Source organism: Anomaloglossus baeobatrachus, chromosome 3, assembly GCF_048569485.1.
Source record: "Anomaloglossus baeobatrachus isolate aAnoBae1 chromosome 3, aAnoBae1.hap1, whole genome shotgun sequence".
Taxonomy (NCBI): Eukaryota; Metazoa; Chordata; class Amphibia; order Anura; family Aromobatidae; genus Anomaloglossus; species Anomaloglossus baeobatrachus.
In genome coordinates this window covers 122,934,230-122,956,901 of record NC_134355.1, presented here as the reverse complement: position 1 = coordinate 122,956,901, position 22,672 = coordinate 122,934,230, and the positions used below count along the sequence as shown (strand labels likewise).

Sequence of the window (22,672 nt, the reverse complement as noted above, 5' to 3'; positions counted from 1 at the left end):
CTTACATACATTTTGGCAAACTGCAGTCTAGCTTTTATATCTCTCTGTGTCAGCAGTGGGGTCTTCCTGGATCTCCTGCCATAGTGTTTCATTTCATTCAAATGTGGGATGATGGTTTGTGGTGATGCTAATGCTCCCTGAACCTGCAAGACAGCTTGAATCGATTTGGAACCTGATTGGGGCTGCTTATTCACATTCGGGCTATCCCGCATTGCTACTTTTCTTCACTTTTCTCTGCTGTCCACGTCCAGAGAGATTAGCTACGGTGCCAAGAGTTTTAAACGTCTTGATTGTGTTGCACACTGTGGACAAAGGAACAACAAGATCTCTGGAGATGGACTTGTAACCTTGAGATTGTTGATATTTTTGAACAATTTTGGTTCTCAAGTCCTTAGACAGTTCTCTTTTCCTCTTTCTGTTCTCCAAGCTTAGAGTGTTATACATAATGCAAAGATTAAGTCAACTTCTCTTTTTATCTAGCTTCATATTGTCCACACCTGTTACTTGCCACAGGTGAGTTTGAACGAGCATCACATGCTTGAAACTAAGGGGCACTTTGCACACTACGACATCGCAAGCCGATGCTGCGATGCCGAGCGCGATAGTCCCCGCCCCCGTCGCAGCTGCGATATCATGGTGATAGCTGGCGTAGCGAACATTATCGCTACGCCAGCTTCACATGCACTCACCTGCCTGTGACGTCGCTCTGGCCGGCGACTCGCCTCCTTATTAAGGGGGTGGGTTGTGCGACGTCATAGCGACGTCACACGGCAGGTGGCCAATAGAAGCGGAGGGGCGGAGATGAGCGGGACATAAAACATCCCGCCCACCTCCTTCCTTCGCATTGCGGCCGGGACGCAGGTAGGAGATGTTCCTCGCTCCTGCAGCTTCATACACAGCGATGTGTGGTGCCGCAGGAACAAGGAACAACATCGTAACATCGGTCATTCCCAATTCATGGAAATGACCGAGGCTACACCGATGATACGATTATGACACTTTTGCGCTCGTTAATCGTATCAAAAATGCTTTACACACTACGATATCGCCTGCGACGCCGGATGTGCGTCCTTTCAATTTGACCCCACCGACATCGCACCTGTGATGTCGTAGTGTGCAAAGTGCCCCTAAGTGGTTTACCCACAATTTTGTAAAGGTGCCAATAATTTTGTCCAAAATGCCTTTTCTTCTTTGATTGTTGGGTTGACCCAATACACACAAAAGCAATAAACATGTCTTTAACAAAATATGTGTAATTGCAATCTTCTGGGAGAAACACTTAATTTTCTCGAACAATTTCAAGGGTGCCAACACTTTCACTCATGACATATACAGTGGTGTGAAAAAGTGTTTGTCCCATTATGATTTCTTATTCTTTTGCATGTTTTTCACACTTAAATGTTGCAGATCACCAAACAAATATCAATATTAGACAAAGATAACACACGTAGATACAGAATGCAGTTTAAAAATGAAGCTCTTTATTATCAAGAGAAAAAGAAATCCAAACCTACAGGACCCTGTGTGAAAAAGTGATTGTCTGAAAAAGTGGTCGCCCTTCCCCCCTTAAAACATAAATTAACTGGTTTATCACAACTTTAGTAAGCTGAGTTTGATTTCTGTAGGCGCAAGCAGGCCTGATTACTGCCACAACTGTTCTCAATCAAGAAATCACTTACATAGGACCTGCCTGACAAAATAAAGTAGACCAAAAGATCCTCAAAAGCTATACATCATGCCGTGATCCAAAGAAATTCAAGAACAAATGAGAAACAAAGTAATTGAGATCAATCAGTCTGGAAAAGGTTATGAAGCCATTTCTACTCCAGCGAACCAGTGAGAGCCATTTTCCACTGATTGCGAAAACATGGAACAGTGGTGAACCTTCGTATAAGTGGCCGGCCAACCAAAATTACCCCAAGAGCGCAGTGATGACTCATCAAAGAGGTCACAAAACACCCCGCAACAACATACAAAGAACTGCAGGCTTTACTTGCCTCAGTTAAGGTCAGTGTTCATGATTCCACCATAAGTAAGAGACTGGGCTAAAATGGCCTGCATGGCATAGTTCCAAGACAAAAATTACTGCTGAGCAAAAAGAACGTAATGGCTCACCTCAGTTTTGCCAGAAAACATCTTGATGATCCCCAACACTTTTGGGAGAATACTTTGTGGACTGACGAGACAAGTTGAATGTTTTGGAAGATGTATGTCCCATTACATCTGGCATAAAAGTAACACAGCATTTCAGAAAAGGAACATCATACCAACAGTACAATATGGTGATGGTAGTGTGATGGTCTGCGGCTCTTTTACTACTTCAAGTCCTGTAAGACTTGCTGTGGTAAAGAGAACCATGAATTCTGCTGTCTACCAAAAAATCCTGAAGGAGAATGTCCGGCCATCTGTTGGTGACCTCAAGCCATAGCTCACTTGGGTTATGCAACAGGACAATGATCCAAAAGTCAACAAATCCACCCCTGTATGGCTTAAGAAAAACAAAATTAAGACTTTTGAGTGGCCTAGTCAAAGTCCTAACCTTAATCCGATTGAGATGCTGTCGCATGACCTTAAAAAGGTGGTTCCTGATTGGAAACCCTCCAATGTGGCTGAATTACTACAATTCTGCAAAATTCCTGGGTCAGAATTCCTCAAGACCATTGTAAAAGACTTATTGCGAGTTATTGCAACCGCTTGATTGCAGTTGTTGTTGCTAAGTGTGACACAACCAGTTATTGGGTTTAGGAGGCAATCACTTTTTCATTCAGGGCCCTGTAGGCTTGGATTTAGTTTTTCCGTTAATTGTAAATACCTCCACTTATAAACAGAATTTTGTGTTTACTTTTGTTATCTTTGTATAATATATTTTCTTTTCGTGATCTGAAACATTTAAGTGTGACAAACATGCAAAAGAATAGGAAATCAGAAAGGGGGCAATCAGTTTTTCACACTACTCTAACTAGCTATCTACTGTATCTAACTAAACACACATATCTTTGTATATATATATATATATATATATATATATATATATACAGTACTGATCAAAAGTTTGGACACACCTTCTCATCTCTAGAACAACTGTTAAGAGGAGACTTTGTGCAGCAGGCCTTCATGGTAAAATAGGTGCAAGGAAACCACTGCTAAAGACAGGCAACAAGCAGAAGAGACTTTTTGGGCTAAAGAACACAAGGAATGGACATTAGACCATTGGAAATCTGTGCTTTGGTCTGATGAGTCAAAATTTGAGATCTTTGGATCCAACCATCGTGTCTTTGTATAAAATGTGAATGGATGGACTCTACATGCCTGGATCCCACCGTGAAGCATGGAGGAGGAAGTGTGATGGTGTGGGGGTGCTTTGCTGGTGACACTGTTGGGGATTTATTCAAAATTGAAGGCATACAGAGCCAGCATGGCTACCACTATCTTGCAGCGGCATGCTATTCCATCCGGTTTGCGTTTAGTTGGACCATCATTTATTTTTCAATAGGACAATGACCCCAAACATACCTCCAGGCTGTGTAAGGGATATTTGACTAAGAAGGAGAGTGATGGGGTGCTACGCCAGATGACCTGGTCTCCACAGTCACCAGACCTGAACCCAATCGAGATGGTTTGGGGTGAGCTGGACTGCAGAGTGAAGGCAAAAGGGCCAACAAGTGCTAAGCATCTCTGGGAACTCCTTCAAGACTGTTGGAAAACCATTTCCAGTGACTACCTCTTGAAGCTCATCAAGAGAATGCCAAGAGTGTGCAAAGCAGTAATCAAAGCAAAAGGTGGCTATTTTGAAGAACCTAGAATAGAAGACATATTTTCAGTTGTTTCACACTGTAAGTATTTCATTTCACATGTTTTAATTTATAGTATTGATGCCTTCAATATGAATCTACAATTTTCAGAGTCCTGAAAATAAAGAAAACTCTTTGAATGAGAAGGTGTGTCCAAACTTTTGGTCTGTACTATATATATATATATATATATATATATATATATATATATATATATATATATATATATATATATTTTGCTTTCAAAGCTACTGAAATTAGATTCCACTGTGTTGAAATCTTTGTGTAGAAATATTGGCCTATGCTGAGGGAATGGTTTCTCATAGTTGCCACAAATCAGTTGGAGGTACTGACATGCTGTGAACAGCCCGTTCTACCTTGTTCAGAGATGCTTATAAGATTGAGGTCTGGGGACTGTGATGGATGAGAAAGCAGGGGAAACTCTCGGACATGTTTCTATAACCAATTCATAACAATAAAACCCTTGTGGAATGGTACATTATTCATCTGAAAGTGTCCTTCTGCCATTGGGCACATAGCTTCCATAAAGGGATGAACTTTGCTGGCCCTAATGCTTAGGTAAACCATTTGATCATTTTCCCCACATCAACTTGAACTTTTGACATAGGATAGGAAGGGTCCATTCATTAAATTCTGTTTCTGCTAAATGCTGACCCTCCTATCAGCAAGATGGTAACATATCTGGTTTCATCTGATCAGGAATATTAAGCCATTGCTCAATGATCCAACTTTTTTTTGCTGTTTGGCTCCATTGATCTCCTATTATATCCTATCCATGTTGAGGTAAAACCAGTTGTCCATCCCGGCTCGTTAGTTGGAGCACCGGCGTTTGTGGCTACAATTTATTTGACTGTACACTGCCATTTTGTCAGTTCTATTCTTCACATCCTCCTCTGACCCCTTTCTTTGATTAGTTCTTTGCATCCACAGGATCTGCCTTCCCTATTTATTTTTGCTTGATCACAGCATTCTTGATATAAGCGGGCTTTACACGCTACGATATCGTTAATGAATTATCGTCGGGGTCACGGTGTTTGTGACTCACATCCAGCGTCATTAATGATATTGCAGTGTGTGACACTTATGAGCGACCTTACCGATCGCAAAAACGGTCAAAATCGTTTGCCGCGGAGAGGTCGTCCTGAAACAAAAAATTTGTTTTCTTCTTATTAGCGATATTATTCCTCGTTTCTGCGGCAGCACACATCGCTATGTGTGACACCGCAGGAGCGACGAACATCTCCTTACCTGTCTCCACCGGCAATGGGAAAGGAAGGAGGTGGGCGGGATGTTACGACCCGCTCATCTCCGCCACTCCGCTTCTATTGGACGCCTGCCGTGTGACATCACTGTGACGCCGCACGAACCGCCCCCTTAGAAAGGAGGCGGTTCGCCGGCCAGAGCGACGTTGCAGGGCAGGTAAGTCCGTGTGACGGGCTTAAGCGAGGTTGTGCGGCACGGGCAGCGATTTGCCCGTGTCGCACAACCGACGGGGGCGGGTACGATCACTTGCGATCTCGCTAGCGATATCGTAGTGTGTAAAGCCCGCTATACTCTTGACAACGTTGCAGCAGAAAGTCCAACAAGGTTGGCAATTTATTAAATACTGGCCATCGCCAGTCTAATATGGATTTTCACTAAAATTGATCAATAGAAACTTGCTCACTGCTTATATTCTGCACTGGGGGTCACATCACATATCTAATTTCCAAACAGGAAAGTTTCCGTTTTGAAAGGACAAGTGTCTCTAATAAAGTGGCCATAGAGTGTATAGACCAAGTCATAGTTACTCTGGTTCTTTGCATTAAATGGGTTTTCCAATTTCAGGAAAGTGGACCCTAAAAACTATAAAATACCTAAAACAACAAACAGCAGGCACTCACCCGAGACTCCAGCACCGACTCCCTGTTGTGTTTTGGCTGCATCAGTGATGTCTGTTCTGTCCGCACTTAAAGGCGATGGAAGGTGCGTAGTTGTGAGAGGTTGTGAGAATCTTACCTTCGTTTTTCCTATAGGTGGGGCAGACAGGACCAGAGCGCTCCAGAGTGAAACATGCACATACTGAGATGAAACAATGGTGGTTTATTTTCTCCAAAGGTTAGGACATGCAGAGTGCAGTAATCCAAGTACTTGGCATTGTAATTCTCCAGTGATGCTTGCCTCTGAAGCTACTACGTGGTCAGAAGACTTTGCTCCTAGTAGCTCCAATCCAATAAGGGATGTTGTTCTCACAAACTCTGGTTTGGAATGAACATACCAGGATGTGATGCAAGAGGGTCATCAGACACTCCCATGGGCTGGGCAAAAGAAACAGAGGAGCTGAAAGGTCTGACCAGTAGATGGCAGCAGAGACAAGCATGAAAAACATTAAATAACAGTGTTAACTAAAACAAATAGAAACAGCACAATGTCATGTTGACAGATCCTATAACTGTTGTAATCAACCACTGAGCTCATGTGTTCTATTTCGGCAGTCACTGAGCTTAGTGATTTGACTAAAACAGTGATACATGCTATCGATGTGAAGTCAAATAACCGCTGCAGCCAAACACTGAGACTGGAGCAGGTGTAGAGATCTGCCACTGGACATCGGCAGGGAGAGTACGTGCTGTGTTTGTTATTATAGGTATTTTAGAATGAGGTCCACTTTTCTGAAAGAGGAAAACCCCTTTAATGCACAAGTTTGCAAATTTTCTCTGATGACAGATATCAGTTTGTACATATTTTGGTAGGAAATGGCCAAAACAGAACCAGTGTGCCCTCCAGAAACTATGGACAGTGAAGATATGTTATTTATGCTGTATACGTCTGGCAGCACCGGAAAGCCAAAGGGAGTTGTGCACACACAGGCTGGGTATTTGCTGTATGCTTCCCTAACGCACAAGGTAAGTGTATGTAGGCGATGTGGCTTCATAATATCACACACGGTTTATTATCACTAATAGCTGTTTCCCTGATAGTACGTCTTTGACTACAAACAAGGAGATGTGTTTGGATGCGTTGCGGACATTGGCTGGATTACTGGGCATAGCTATGTCGTCTATGGACCACTCTGCAATGGAGCCACCACTGTCCTGTTCGAGAGCACTCCAATATATCCAGATCCAGGTGAAGAGATGAGGTTTATGAGCGTATTTCCTTCTGTTATTCAAATGACTTGTTATTAGTTTAGGTAGAGGTGTTATCTGTAGTGATTAGTGCCTCAAATAGCAACGTAAGATAATGTGGCCATATGTAATCTGCGAGATAAGCAGTATATTCATTCATATAAGTGGCAGAGAGGAAGGATCATTTCCAGATGTCAGATAGAAAGTCCGGGCTGCAAACATGTTTTTATGAATTGAAATTGTACATAAGATACCCAGCACGTGTGGCCACCTACAAAGGGTGTTTTATCCAGTATAGCAGGAAGGGGCTAATGTTTATCCTTGTTTAGAAAGCTGGCTTTTAGATCAGGCAATGCACCATGGGAAAAAAGTATGCAAATTATCTCTCTTTCAGAAGAAAGAAAGGTGTCTAAAGCTGGGTTTACACACTGCAACATCTCAAACGACATCGCTGTAACGTCACCGGTTTTGTGACGCAATAGCGATGTCGTTTGCGATGTTGCAGTGTGTGAAACACATCAGCGACCTGGCCCCTGCTGTGAAGTTGCTGATCGCTACAAATCGTTCAGGACCATTCCTAGGTCCTTTGTTTCCCGCTGTGCAGCATGCATCGCTACAAAGTTTCAGTGTGTGAAAGACTTTGCAGCGACTTTGTTAGCAACTTCCCTTTCAAAAAGCTGCTTATCAACGTCCCCAACAACCAGCTAGGTCGCTCTGCAGGTCCGGATCGCTGTTGCGTTGTTGGCCAGGTTTGCCTGTTTGACAGCTCACCAGAGACTCAACAGAGACTTAGGGAGGTCGCTGTTACGTCACAAAACCGGTGACGTTACAGCGATGTCCTTTGCGATGTTGCAGTGTGTAAACCCAGCTTTACAAGTGCCACTTATTGGAGATGGCTACCTTGCAGTGGCAGACACAGAGATTAGAAGGCCCCTGTACAAGAAAAATATATGGGTCCTTTGCTGTCCAATAGCTCAACTTAATACCCAATTCCATCTGCTCTGATGCGGCCCCCTTGCCCGTTGGACCCCTATGGAGTTGCACAGATTGAACCAATGGTATGTTTGCCCCTGCTACCCTGTAAGACAGTGTCCAACCCCATAGTGAGCCTTCTAATATGATGAAGGGTATAAGCAAAATCAATCTCCTTCTATAAGAGGGTGCAAGACCCATGTGCTCCTGTCGAGCCCCGGAAACGCTGTGTCGGTGCCTTACCTTCAGGGACTCCGCTGTCAGTCTGGATCTTGTCACAGGTAGGAAACCTTCTTTCTTGATTGTCGTGACGCCACTCTCAGATTTGCGGTCAGTGGGGACCGCCCCTGCAGGTTAAGGGATGCCTGGGGCTGATGGTGGGTGCAGTCAGTTGTGATAGCCTCCTGAGAGTGAGGCAAGCCCCAGGGCCCTGTGTAGGTGTGTAGAACTACAAGGCGCAGAATGACTCCACACAAGCAGGATGTCTTTCAGGGTTTTTACTCACAGTTGATGGCAGGGTGAGTGACCCGGGCATAGCTGGGATGAACCAAGTGGGAACCAGGTATCCTTCCGGCTGACTTCTGATGGTGACTACCAACTCGCCTTCCTTAGCCCTTGGTGGTTTGGGGTAACCCCGACTTTTAGTCCCTATGGGGGTCACCCAGGGAAGATGCTGCAGCCTCTCTCCCCTTCGTTTGCCGTTTGCTTGTCGCCTGGACCAGGCCACTCCAGCTACTTGCCTCCTGTGACCTATGGGCCCTATCTGTGGCTACGTGGCTGCGGCTTTTGTGGTGTTGTGGCGTGGGCTTTGAGAGCCCCACACCGGCAGGTTTAGCAAAAGAAAGCTGGATCTATCTCCGCTTCGGGATCTGCCGCCCGTTTGGGCCTGGTACTCCCTAGCAGTCTCCTTACTTCCCACTCCGTGCTCTCTCTCTAGCTGAGATGGGTTTCGGGTAGCACTCCTAGTTGACCGTTCTCCCCCGTCGGTAGCCACTGCGCGGACGCTGTCAGACTACAGCAGCCCACGGGATCTGCTCCTCTCTCGAGCTCCCTGGACTCTGCACTGAACTGGCTCACTGCTCCTCCTCTCCTGTTCTTGCCTACGCCACCTAGCAACCAGACTCTCTTACCACACCCCTTGAGAGGAGATGGAGGCTTTTGGCCCCCTCCACTATTCCAGTGGAGGTGAAGGCTTTTCCCCCTCCTGGGATCCCCAGGGGTCCTCTCAAAGGTACATGTGTGAGGCCTGATCACTATGCGCCTGTGTAGTCACACCTCGGTCAGCCTTCTGGATTACCTGTATTGTACTGTCCCCAGCATGGGTGCAGTACTCAGTGGTGCCTGACCAGGTCAGGGGCGCCACATTCCCCCTTAGTTATCACCAGCACGTCCTCGGGCTGCAAGACAACATTTTAAAATGCATAAAACATTAAAACATGTAAAACATTTTAAGATCACCAGGTACCATACATCACCACCCTCCACCCACAAGTCCGTTAACCCACCCAAAAACCCTTTTCACGTTGGCCGCGCCTTCAGCCACTTCTGGCAGGATGTAGAGGCGGCTTTCATGGGCTGGTGGTTTTTCAGGGTATACCTGGCCTGGTGGATCCGCGCCTTCAGCCTCTTCTGGCAGGATGTAGAGGCGGCCTCCACAGTTGGTGCTAACCAGGTACCCTCTTTGTGGTGGAGAGCCAGGCCCCATAAACAGGCATGCTCTCTGGTTGCAGGTGAGCCAAGGCCCCATAAACGGACGTGCTCCCTGGTTGCAGACGAGCCAAGCCCCTAAACAGGCTGACTCTGGTGGTGGTGCCTCTGGTGTAACTATTTACACTGCGAGAGTTTGTGGCTATAGCCAGTTCATAGCCTTAAGGTTCATTTCTCACATTAGTTTATGTGGGCACATCTCTTAAACTTGTAAACGTTGCAAACTTCAAACTGGTCAAAACAGTAACTTGGTGTACTTTACTTTATGCAGATTCCTCCTTACCAGGGCTTGGGCCTGTAGGGCTGCGGCACCTGTTGGTTTCTCCATCTTGGTCATCAATGGGTTCCTTTTCTTTTCTTTCCTCTGTATCTTCTGTATCTGTTTCTTTCTCTGTATCTGTTTCTTTTTCTGTAGGACATGGTGTTACGTCTAGCGCATACCACCCTCTTTCTCCTTGATGCATGGTAAACTGTACGGAGTCTCCTGTATGCAGGTTCCTTCCAGGATGTCCTCTGGGCAAATTAGCTCTGACGTCTCTCCTATTGACAAAAATGCCTTCTTTGATACCAGGTGCAACGATGAACCCGTATCCTGACTTCAGGCTAAAGTCTTCCACAATTCCTCTACAAAGGGGTCCTCTGACCTGTGCTTTGGCTCTTCTCAGGAACCGTTTCTCCTTCAAGTCTCTGGCCGTTATTTCATCTTTCTGCTCTGGGGATGGCGGTGCAGGAGACAACTGGGTTCTGCTACGGCGCCGTGTCTTGCGGGCTTGATTCTGCTGGGCTGTTACTTCAATGCCTGCAGGCCCCCAGGTGAGGTTTCTGGTCAGATCTTCGTCAGCAGACGGTGTCAGGTCTTCTTCATCCCAGCGGGAATATGGCAGCATCTCTGGCTCTGGGCATGGGTCCACAGCTGGTGGCTCCTGAGTCAACTCCTCAACTTCCTGGCCTCCTCTCCCCCTTAGTTCTTCTTGGCACTCCTTTGGTGGCGGTGCTGGGGATGGACTTCCTTCAGCAGGCCCAGGCGGGGGACTCTTTGGCGTGATTGCTGCAGGGGTTGCCGGAATCCTCTTGGGGGTGTGCGGAGGGAGTATGTACTGGTCCACCAACCATTGTGGAAACTTGGCCTCCATGTCAGCCTTCAGCTGCCAGTATGCGGGGTCCTCCCCCAGCGTGGGCTTTCCAGCAGGGACCTCTTTGGACTGGGGAGCGGTGTCTGCTCTGGCCTTGCAGGCCGGGGTTAATGATGATGCAATCTTATCTTGGCGGGCCGCGCCTGGCATGGCGGCGGCCTGGTCTTGGCGGGCCGCGCCCTGCATGGCGGCGGCCTGGGTCGGCGTCGCTGTTGCAGTGGGCTCTGTGCAGGCTGAGCTGGCCGTCGCTGCAGCAGTCTGGGCTTGGCGGGCCGCGCCTGGCGTGGCTGCGGCCTGGTTCAGCACCTCACTTGCGGCACGGACGAGCGTTGCTGCGGCGGTGGGGTCTTGGCGGGCCGGGCCTAGTAGGGCGGCGGCCTGGGTCAGCGTTACGCCTGCGGCGCGGATGAGGGTCGCGGTGGCAGCCGGTTCTTTGCGGGCCGGGCAGGGCATCGCTGCAGGGACCGGGTCTTGGTGGGCCGAGCAGGGCATCGCTGCAGGGACCGGGTCTTGGTGGGCCGAGCAGGGCATCGCTGCGGCGGCCTGGGCTTGGCGGGCCGCACCTGGCGTGGCTGCGGCCTGGCTCAGCGTCGCCGCGCCGGGCGCCTCTTCAGGGACCGCGGGCGTGGCAGCAGGGGTCGGGGCATCCGGGCCGGCAGGGGTAATACTGGACTCACCCATCGGTGGCAGCATCGGGGTCTGAGTCGTTGCCACTCGGTCTGGCGCTCGGCGCGCGGCTCTCCCTTCATAGGCCTGAACCGCGGCAGCCATCTCCAGAAGTTCCATGCGTTCTTCTCTGATCTGCTCCACGACCCGGGTCTCCAGTCGGTCGCAGAACTGGGCCAGCTCCCGATACCACCAGGCAGCGGAGCCCGGTTCTGGGTTTCTGCGGTCAGACGCCATTTCTTCTGCGCCCTCTTCTGCACGATTTCCCAGCAGTGGACTCGTCGTTGCCTCTAGTAGCAAGCTGTTCAGTTTCCGCTCTGCCTCTTTCAGCAGCTCCTCTCCCAGCAGCAGGCTTCTGGCTCCCTTTCTGTCCCGACGTCTCTCGACGCTTCCGCTCTCTTTACAAGCGAGGTCAGAACTCTGCAGGGGATCTCTGGGTAGCCACACCTCTTCGTGGGCGGTAACTTCTTCCAGCGCGGGCTGCTGTTGTTTTTCAGCGCGCTTTTCATGGTGGCAATATGGCGGCGCTTCCAATTTTTCAAGCGGACCGCCCAGGCACATGGTCACCTGTCTGAACAGGTCTAGTCCTTATCCTGTTCGTGACGCCAGATGTCGAGCCCCGGAAACGCTGTGTCGGTGCATTACCTTCAGGGACTCCGCTGTCAGTCTGGATCTTGTCACAGGTAGGAAACCTTCTTTCTTGATTGTCGTGACGCCACTCTCAGATTTGCGGTCAGTGGGGACCGCCCCTGCAGGTTAAGGGATGCCTGGGGCTGATGGTGGGTGCAGTCAGTTGTGATAGCCTCCTGAGAGTGAGGCAAGCCCCAGGGCCCTGTGTAGGTGTGTAGAACTACAAGGCGCAGAATGACTCCACACAAGCAGGATGTCTTTCAGGGTTTTTACTCACAGTTGATGGCAGGGTGAGTGACCCGGGCATAGCTGGGATGAACCAAGTGGGAACCAGGTATCCTTCAGGCTGACTTCTGATGGTGACTACCAACTCGCCTTCCTTAGCCCTTGGTGGTTTGGGGTAACCCCGACTTTTAGTCCCTATGGGGGTCACCCAGGGAAGATGCTGCAGCCTCTCTCCCCTTCGTTTGCCGTTTGCTTGTCGCCTGGACCAGGCCACTCCAGCTACTTGCCTCCTGTGACCTATGGGCCCTATCTGTGGCTACGTGGCTGCGGCTTTTGTGGTGTTGTGGCGTGGGCTTTGAGAGCCCCACACCGGCAGGTTTAGCAAAAGAAAGCTGGATCTATCTCCGCTTCGGGATCTGCCGCCCGTTTGGGCCTGGTACTCCCTAGCAGTCTCCTTACTTCCCACTCCGTGCTCTCTCTCTAGCTGAGATGGGTTTCGGGTAGCACTCCTAGTTGACCGTTCTCCCCCGTCGGTAGCCACTGCGCGGACGCTGTCAGACTACAGCAGCCCACGGGATCTGCTCCTCTCTCGAGCTCCCTGGACTCTGCACTGAACTGGCTCACTGCTCCTCCTCTCCTGTTCTTGCCTACGCCACCTAGCAACCAGACTCTCTTACCACACCCCTTGAGAGGAGATGGAGGCTTTTGGCCCCCTCCACTATTCCAGTGGAGGTGAAGGCTTTTCCCCCTCCTGGGATCCCCAGGGGTCCTCTCAAAGGTACATGTGTGAGGCCTGATCACTATGCGCCTGTGTAGTCACACCTCGGTCAGCCTTCTGGATTACCTGTATTGTACTGTCCCCAGCATGGGTGCAGTACTCAGTGGTGCCTGACCAGGTCAGGGGCGCCACACTCCCACCCTCAAGACAATGGTTAAGCTTAAATTATAATAATGTCAACTGTATTTATGTGTGTATTGTGTTCCTGCCTAGAGTGTAAGTGTGGCCATCTAGTGGCTTGTTCGAGGTACTGCTTACTGATAAAGTGAATAGGTTCCGCCTTGTGACAGGAGAACTTAGGCAGTGAACAGTTAAGTTCTGTGTGTCGCCCTCAGGGGGAGGAGCTAGCTGCAGGATACAGCTTGACTCCATCCTAGTCTGTCAGTCGAGTAGGATTTAGAGTGAGAAAAGCTGTACTAGTGGGTACTATAGTGTTTAGGAGAAGTGTGCAAGCCCAACAGATACCTTAGGGTACCGTCACACTTTAGCGACGCACCAGCGATCCCACCAGTGATCTCACCTGGTCAGGATCACTGGTGCGTTGCTGCATGGTCGCTGGTGAGCTGTCAAACAGGCATATCTCACTAGCGACCAGTGACCAGCCCCCAGCCAGCAGCGACGTGGAAGCGATGCTGCGCTTGCAGGGAGCCGGCGTCTGGAAGCTGCGGACACTGGTAACCACGGTAAACATTGGGTATGGTTACCCGATATTTACCTTTGTTACCAGCACACACCGCTTAGCGCTGGCTCCCTACACTCGTAGCCACAGTAGACATCAGGTTAATAAGCAAACCTTTGCTTATTTAGCCGATGTGTAATCCGGCTACGTGTGCAGGGAGCAGGGAGCCGGCACTGGCAGCGTGAGAGCGGCGGATGCTAGTAACTAAGGTAAATATTGGGTACCACCTTGGTTACCCGATGTTTATTTTGGTTACAGCTTACCGCAGGCTGCCAGACGCTGGCTCCCTGCTCCCTGCACATTCAGATCTTTGCTCTCTCGCTGTCACACACAGCGATGTGTGCTTAACAGCGGGAGAGCAACAATAAAAAAAATGAACCAGCAGTGTGTGCATCGAGCAGCGATCTTACAGCAGGGGCCAGATCGCTGCTCAGTGTCACACACAGCGAGATCGCTAATGAGGTCACTGCTGCGTCACAAAAACCGTGACTCAGCAGCGATCTCGCTAGCGATCTCGCTATGTGAGAAGTACCCCTTAGTCTGAAGAAATTGGGTGCTTGTGGCAACCGTTACCTGATCCTTAAGGTCACCCCGGGAACAGAGCACATAGGAAGGACTCAAGTCTGGGACGATTGAGGTCACCTCCATACCGCAGTCGTGAGGACTAGTCCCAAATTCTAGAGAGGATTCCTGGGTAGCGGACTGACTCCAGCTGTACTAGTCCCAAAGTGGAGGTTTGGCATAGACCTGGGCGAACAGGTCACCATGCAATCACCAGTAGACGAGCCTTGTCCGGTAGTGGTTGAAACTGTTATACAGCATGGGACCCTGTGAGTGGGATGAGACCATGGCCATGCGGGACTCTGACTTTATTGTGTGAAACTGTGGTGCCAGACATAAATGAGGATGTACAAATAGCAGCAGTAGTACCAGTAACTATGGAGCAGCCTGTGGTAGAACTGTGGCTTGAAGTTAAATGTACTGTACCGAAAATATTCAAGTGTTGTGCCCACAGTAATGATATGACAGTAGTACTGTGTGTAACTGTTAGTAAATGACTGTGAAGAAAGAAACACGAATCCATTCTTATGGCTCCCCAGTGGGAAAATCCTGGTCTGCATGAGGGCCTTATCACAGATATAGCTTGCACACACAAAGTCCACACACGCAGCCAGGATCACCACGACCAATCCCTTCCTCCTTGCTCTGTGGAGGTGGCCGTAGCGCGGACCAAAGAAACAGGACTGCCAAGGCGCCCCTCGCTCGTGACTACTGCCCCGCGCTACCTTGACATCACTTCAAAACAAAAAGACACCAATCTGCAGATGGTTCTTGCTCTTCATCATTATTAAAGGGTCTAATATTGACTTATCGGATAGCTCTTTTAACTTTTGGTGGGCCTGTTTGCATCCAGTTTCAGAGGTTATTGTATCACATTATGGGGTACTGTTGAGAACCACCCAATCCTTAAAATGAATGAGCCACAGCGCTAGGGTAGTTAACAGCTCATAAACTGATTTTTCACTGCACAACAACTCTCTCTGCCATAAAACAGCTTGACTTACTTGACATCAATAGAGTGGTGTTCCAATATCCTGCACACCGGCGGGCTGGGAGCACCGCTTTGCATGAGAACTGCCAAAATGTCATGTTTCTTTGATCACCCCCACACACACAGATTAAATGTTATGGCATATGCTAGCTCAATGCCACAAAATTATTAAAGGCAACTTGCCATCTTGGAAAACACTATGTACCTGCAGATACTGTATAGCGTAAATCGGCAAGCTAATAGTGTTCCAATTCTATCCAGCCACCATAATGCAAGTGCAGCTACCAGGAGAAAGTGAACTTATTTCTTCCCTGGAGACACTGGCTTACAGTCTTAAGGAGGCGCATGGAGCAGCTACAGTCACCACTCACAGCACCACAGAGTATAGTGAGCAGTGACACTAGTCGCTCTGGACACATACTCCTGACTGAAAGCCAGTAGCTCATGAGAGGAAAAAAGTTCAGTTTTTCCTGGTAGCTGCACTTTCACAAAGATGACTGGACAGCATTGTAATGGAGGTTTTGGCCTATAAATACTATTACTAGTTTTTTCTAAAGTGACATGTTCCCTTTAAATGGAGATACCCTTTTTAATTATTTACAAGGTTTATATTTAAAATAAATATACGGTAGTCCTGCAAATATGATAGAATGAAATATACTGTCAATTTAAATGGTGGTTGGAATCAAATTAAGATCATTTTTCTTTTAAGGAATCTGTCATCAACTTTTTGCTACTCCATCTGGGAAAAGCAGGATGAAGGGGCACAGACCCTGATTACAGCAATATATCACCCACTTTACTGGGTGCTGCAGCTTTGCTAACTACAAATCTAGCAGTTCTCTGAATACTGAGCTCTCTATAACCCTGTCCACACCATTGATTGGCGGTTTACTGCCTATGCACAGTGTGCACAGAAAACTGCCAATTAGTGGTGGAAGTGTGGTTGCATTATCTAGCAGCAGGTTTACTTTTCCTCTAGTGATAATCTGCAGATAAGGCTAAGTTCACAGTTCCGTTGTTTTGCATCAGTCACAATCCGTCTCCTTGAGGAATTACGGTATCCTGCAAAATATTTTGCAGGAATCCTGTTTTTCCCCATAGGCTTCTATTAGTGACGGATTGTGACTGATGATGCTGCGTTGCATCCGCTGCGTCGCGGTCAGTCGTTTTTTAACTGACCGCCGAGCGGGAGCAACGCAGCCTGTAACATTTTTTGAGCAGCGCGATCCGTAGGATTTTGCTGCGCATGCGCTCTCTGGCTCCCCGCCCCCGTAACCAGGATAAACATCGGGTAACCAAGCAATGCGCTTTGGTTAGTTACCCGATATTTACAGTGGTTATGGGAGCAGGGAGCCCGCGCTGAGCGGTGTACGCTGGTATCCAAGATAAATATCGGGTAACCAAGCAAAAAGTGCTTTGCTTTTAGTTACCCGATATTTACCCTGGATACAGTGTGCAAGGAGGCCGACACTTCACCACTCGGCTCCGCCCCCTCCTGCACTCCGCATGTGTACACACACACTCACACACACACTCACTCACACTCACACACACACACACACACTCACTCACTTGTCCCCAGCCCTGCAGTCCACGCGGCACTGACGTCCTCAGCTCCACGGCCCCGCTCGGCTCCGCCCCCTCACGCTCCGCCCCCCTCCCGCACTCCGCATGTACACACACACACACACACACACACACTCACCTGTCCCCAGCCATGCAGACCGCGGCACTGACGTCCTCAACACCGTCCCCCACACACAACGGAGTCCGACAAAGAAATTCTTTTCTTTGTCACCGTTGTCATCCGTTGTACAACGCATCAGTCACATGCGTCAAGCAACGCATGTGACTGATGCAAAACAATAGAAGTGTGAACTTAGCCTAAAACAGTAGTTTTGATAAATCTCTGCTGTTCATCGATTGGATGGTGAAACAATGGATGATGGTAATTTACCCCATGTTACCACTTCCTTGGCTGTGTCCACTTCTGTGCAGACGCTGAACTCACCGATTACATGCGTAGGTGCACGGAGGAGGACCTTCTGCATCTAGGCGTTAAGCTATGGAACGGCCTTATTCCTAATTAATATGTAGAATGGGGTTGAGCGACTCCTTACAAATACAAAGCTCATCAAACATTCTTTTCTAAACATATTGACTTTGCAGAATTTATGAGATTGGATAGCTGCCATTTTGTGGTGTCATTCAATGGTTAACTTTTTAAAAGAAAAGTCTCATGATTTCGAGTGGTTATTCGTTACAGAATTTATTTTATGCCAGGCAGCTTTTACAAAACCTCTTGTGACTTTTATTACTGTATATTATGTTTTAATATGAAAGCATCACATTTACAAGGGAACTAAAATGTACTGCCATAAAGTGTAACATGGACGACTGAGATGACGTTTACTATAAAGAATATTACTAACGTTCCTCAGGTCGATATTGGGAGATGGTGGAGAGGTTGAGGATTAATCAGTTTTATGGCGCACCAACGGCAATACGCCTCCTGCTCAAATATGGAGATGAATGGGTGAAGAAATACGATCGGTCATCTTTGAAAATGTTGGGCTCAGGTAGGAGATTAATTTAATACCTACATTTATATACGTTGTAAGAAAACCTATAAATGGGTTGTCCCATAAACAACATCACTTTTCTCCAAGGTATCTGATAAATGTATGATCTGTGAGGTCCAAGCACCATAAACCCTGCTTTTCACTAGAACTGGGGTCTCAAAGTTTCAATAACGTATTGGTGAGCATGTGCGACCACTGCTCCATTTACTGTATGTAACTTAGTGGTCGCACATGCTCATCACCACTCCACTCACACAGGGGACTCCGGTTCTCTTGCTCGGTGGGGAACCTTGCAATCAAAATGTATGTAATTATATATATATATGTGCGTGTGTGCGTGTGTGCGTGTGTGTGTGTGTGTGTGTATAAATATTTATATACACGCACACATACAGTATACTGTATGTGTGTGTGTATATATATATATATATATGTATATATATATATAATAATATATATATATATATATATATATATATATATATATATACATCATACATTGTGATTGCAGGGGCCCCCACAGATCAAGAGAACCAGAGTCCCCTATGTGAGTAGAGTGGTGATGAGCATGTGCGGCCATGTTTCGAGACCTGTAACAATTGACATTCTTGGTCAATGGGGCTGTGTGAGGGCTTGTTTTTGCCCTGAGCTGATGTTTTTATCTATACTGTGATGAGGTAGATACGATGTTATGATCGTCTGTTATTCCATTTTTTTATGTCGATGCGTTGGCCGAAAAAAAAAATAATTCTGCCATTTGTTTTTTTTTCTTGTCACGCCATTTACCGATCATGTTAATTTATTTTATATTTTCATAGAGCAGGCTTTTACAAATACCGTGATACCAAATATGTGTATTTTTTTGTATTTCTTCATTTTTAATGGGAGAGAAGGGGGTGATTTGAATTTGTTTTTATATATATATATATATATATATTTTTTTTTTTCATTCATTTAAAGTAATTTTTTTTACTTTCTACTGTATTTGATAGGGTATTGCTATGTATAGTAAAAATCATGGTCTTTTATGAATGGCAATAACAACCTGGCTTTCACTGGAGTACCGTCATGACAGGCACTGAGGTCTTCAGCAGGCCCCCAGCTGTTATGGCAATCCATTGCGATTGTGTCACAGGCATGCCGATGTGTGCATAGAACGACATGCCTTCCCCGCTGCTGCTCATGAAATGCTTCTTTAACACATTGACAGCAGCATTTATTAGCTTAACAGCCACCAGCAGAGGTCCACCCACGTCTGTTAGAGGCAGATGATGGTTGAATAACACAGCCATCATCTGCTGGGACAGATGCTGGCTAGGCTTGCGAGCCTGCATCAAAGCCAGGGAGTCAGCATATGATGTACTAGTACATCATATGTCGGTAAGGAGTTAAGCTAGATTCATACCTCTGTCTGACCATCTCTTAGAAGACTCTGTCACAGGTTTCATAGTTTTCACCAGACGTAAAAGTCTCCTAAATCTGGGTTCTCACAAGGGTTTTAAATATCATCAAACTTTGATACATAAAACAGTTTTTTCTTATTTGTCATCCTTCTGCAATACATTTTTATACAGCAGCAGTTATTAAAAATGTACAAGGCCAAATACCGTTTCCTATATTAAAGAATTGCAATGTATCTGTAAAAATACATAAATTTGCCTCTATGGAATCTGATTATTTTTGCGCACCCATAGACTTGAATAGACAGGTTTCATCCAACAGATGGAAGAAACTAGTGCACGCAGCAATTTTTTCATGCACAGATTCAGACTGATAAGAATTGCTGATCCGCTTTGCCCCATTAAATAACATTGCTGTCTATGTGATATCCGTTTTTAAAAAGCACTCGGACCCAAAATAAGGTCATGTGAAATTAGCCTGATAGGAACTAAAGGAACCCATTATGGTCCATGATGTCAATCTGGTGATACTTTCTCCTACATACTCTCCGTTTTTCTCTTCCTATAATGGAACAGAAAAGTGGAATTCCTAATGTAGGTAAGAACCAGCCCACCATAATTCATCTTTCATTGAATTCTTTTACTTTTGTATTTTGAATACTACACACAAAGAAATGTATTACTGTGTGCGGTATACGGAATATGCAGTATGGTTTTTTTGTGAACGTCACGAAGAATAACATATTTCCTCCATTGTTTCTATGAGTCAGATTGTTGGAACAATGTAGTAGAACAGTCAATAAAAAATATTGTCTTGTATATATCTCACTTTAACATTCGCAGGTTATAAAACACGAAAAGAAACAGAATGAAGCTGTTGGTTAAATATTGCACATTCACGAGACCGCAGAGGATCAGGAATTCACATGCAGGTTAATCGAGTTTGGTAGTTGGTAGTATTATACATCACACTTCACAAGGGACAGAAATTCCTGCTGTCATTATCAAAACACTAGAGAAACAAACACATTACTGGGACCCGCTTGAGTCGTGTGATATTGTCACATGCTTTGGAAAAAGTTGCCCTTTCTGAACTTGTTTCTCCTTGTCCCGCTCCATCACGTAACAACTGCCATTAATCCAAGCAATGCAAATAGTAGCAGAGACTTCGGTTTCATTAATCATCTTTTTTCATTTCAGTGGGTGAACCAATAAATCATGAAGCTTGGCAATGGTTTTACAATGTGGTCGGGGATCGAAGGTGCGATCTTGTGGACACATGGTGGCAAACAGGTAAATCATTCTGATAAGTGAGACTGTCTACAGAGATCAGATATGAAATATCTATACAATGGAACATTTAGACAAGTCAATTGTGTCCCATCAATACACCTTAATGAGCACTGATCAAGTATGTCCAACAGCTCGCATGCTGGTCTACAGGCCAGTGATGAGAACAGAACGATCGTTAATATGATCATATTGTCTCCATAGAGCATCTTCTCTTTTCATGGGATGATATGCTGCCAATAATGCGGATTTTTATACCAGATTAAAGGATCTGATCCCACGATGAAGGAACATTTGATTGTTTGTTGAGTGATCACTAGTGATGAGCGAGTGTATTTGCCAGTGTTCGATACTTGATCAAGCATCAGGGTGCTTTTATACTCGAATGTGCTCGGCTAAGTATCGCAAGTGCTCGAATGTGTCTTCCATGAAACAAGAACACAAAGAGCCAGCTCTCTTCGCTGAATAGTGGGATCCAGCACCCCAGTGCAAGCCACTTGCAGTGTCTGAAGAACTCTACAGGGGGAAGAGCCAAACTGTCCAATCATTGACTTCTATTATACTCGTTACTCAAGTTGAGCAATATCAGAGCATCGGACCTACCCAGCTTGAGTAACAAGTAGTGCTTGCCCATTTCTAGTGATCACTCATATTTATGCAGGGTGATTATAGACAATAAGCCTTTTATAAATGCTTCTTCACCGAGGAGGCAGGGTAGGCGATACTGCGGGCATGAAGGAGGGGGTGTCGCAGCTCAAGAGGATCAGTGTGTGGAGGGTTGGCAATACTGCTGCAGGCTCATGGGGTGTCACAACGCTTGCGCAGATCGACCGATGGACTTCAAGAAAATGGCCGCGGAGTCTTATCTGAGCACGTGCCGCCTCCGCGGCTATTTTCATGAAGTCAATCTCGTCAACTGCGGGAGATTCAAAGCAGCCAACCGGCAGATCCTCGTTGCCGCGACACCCCACGAGCCCGCAGTATCGCCAACCCTGCACCACCACTGCTGCTCCAGTAAGCCATATGCAGTTTGTAATACACCCCCCCATTTTTCCCCCAGTTTTTTGGAAAAAAAAGTGCGTCTTACAAACCGGAAAATAAAGTATTTTTTTATTAAAGATTTGTCTGCTAGCCAGATGCAGCCATCAAAAGAGCCACATCTGTTCCCGACCCCTGCTCTAGTGTCTAATTTCCCTTTACACAGTGTAGAACATGCCGTTTGCTATGTATCCAAATATTTTCTCCAACATACAGACCCAATTATATTATATACAACTCATATTCTCGGATAAATAGTCACTAGGTTAGATATCAAACATACAGTTATAGACTGTTGGAAACATTTTCTAGTAATCAGACTCCGAGTCCAAACTAGTGCATTGCCAATTGCACCTGCCACTTTCCTATAAATAGGTCAACCCTGTTTTCAACTATTTGAACTTGAAATATTTTTTTTTCTGACATCATTTGGGTAAAGTTAGTGAAACTAAATTGTGAAGCTTTTTAACATAGCACCAGACACCTTCTGCTCCTCATCTAAAGCTGCCATCTCTGAATATCCTCCCACTTGAGTCCCCTAAGGGGTACTTCTTACATAGCGAGATCGCTGCTGAGTCACGTTTTTTGTGACGTACCAGTGACCTCATCAGCGATCTCGTTGTGTGTGACACTAAGCAGCGACCTGGCCCCTGCTGTGAAATCGCTGATCGTTACACACAGTGCTGGTTTATTTTTTGCTCGTTGCTCTCCTGCTGTGAAGCACACATCACTGTGTTTGACAGCGAGAGAGCAACAATTTGAATGTGCAGGGAGCAGAGAGCCGGCGTCTGGAAGCTGCGGATGCTGGTAACCAAGGTACACATCAGGTAACTAAGCGAAGCGCTTTGCTTGGTTACCCGATATTTACCTTGGTTACTAGCGTACGCCGCTCTCAGGCTGCCAGTGCCGGCTCCCTGCTCCTTGCACACGTAGCCAGAGTACACATCGGGTAACTAAGCAAAGCGCTTTGCTTAGTAACCCAATGTGTACCCTGGCTACGAGTGCAGGGAGCCAGCGCTAAGCGGTGTGCGCTGGTAACCCGATATTTACCTTGGTTACCAAGCGCAGCATCGTTTCCACGAGTCGCTGCAAGCTGGT

General features: G+C 46.8%; 1 protein-coding gene across 1 annotated transcript in view; it reads left to right on the top strand.

Annotated features, from left to right (window-relative positions):
• Positions 1-22,672, top strand: part of ACSS1 (acyl-CoA synthetase short chain family member 1) — a 171,042-nt gene that overhangs the window by 60,125 nt on the left and 88,245 nt on the right. The window contains exons 5-8 of the mRNA XM_075339418.1: positions 6,545-6,697; positions 6,773-6,920; positions 17,706-17,843; positions 20,447-20,539. Coding sequence (XP_075195533.1) covers positions 6,545-6,697; positions 6,773-6,920; positions 17,706-17,843; positions 20,447-20,539 — 532 coding nt within the window. The remainder of the gene's footprint in view (positions 1-6,544; positions 6,698-6,772; positions 6,921-17,705; positions 17,844-20,446; positions 20,540-22,672) is intronic.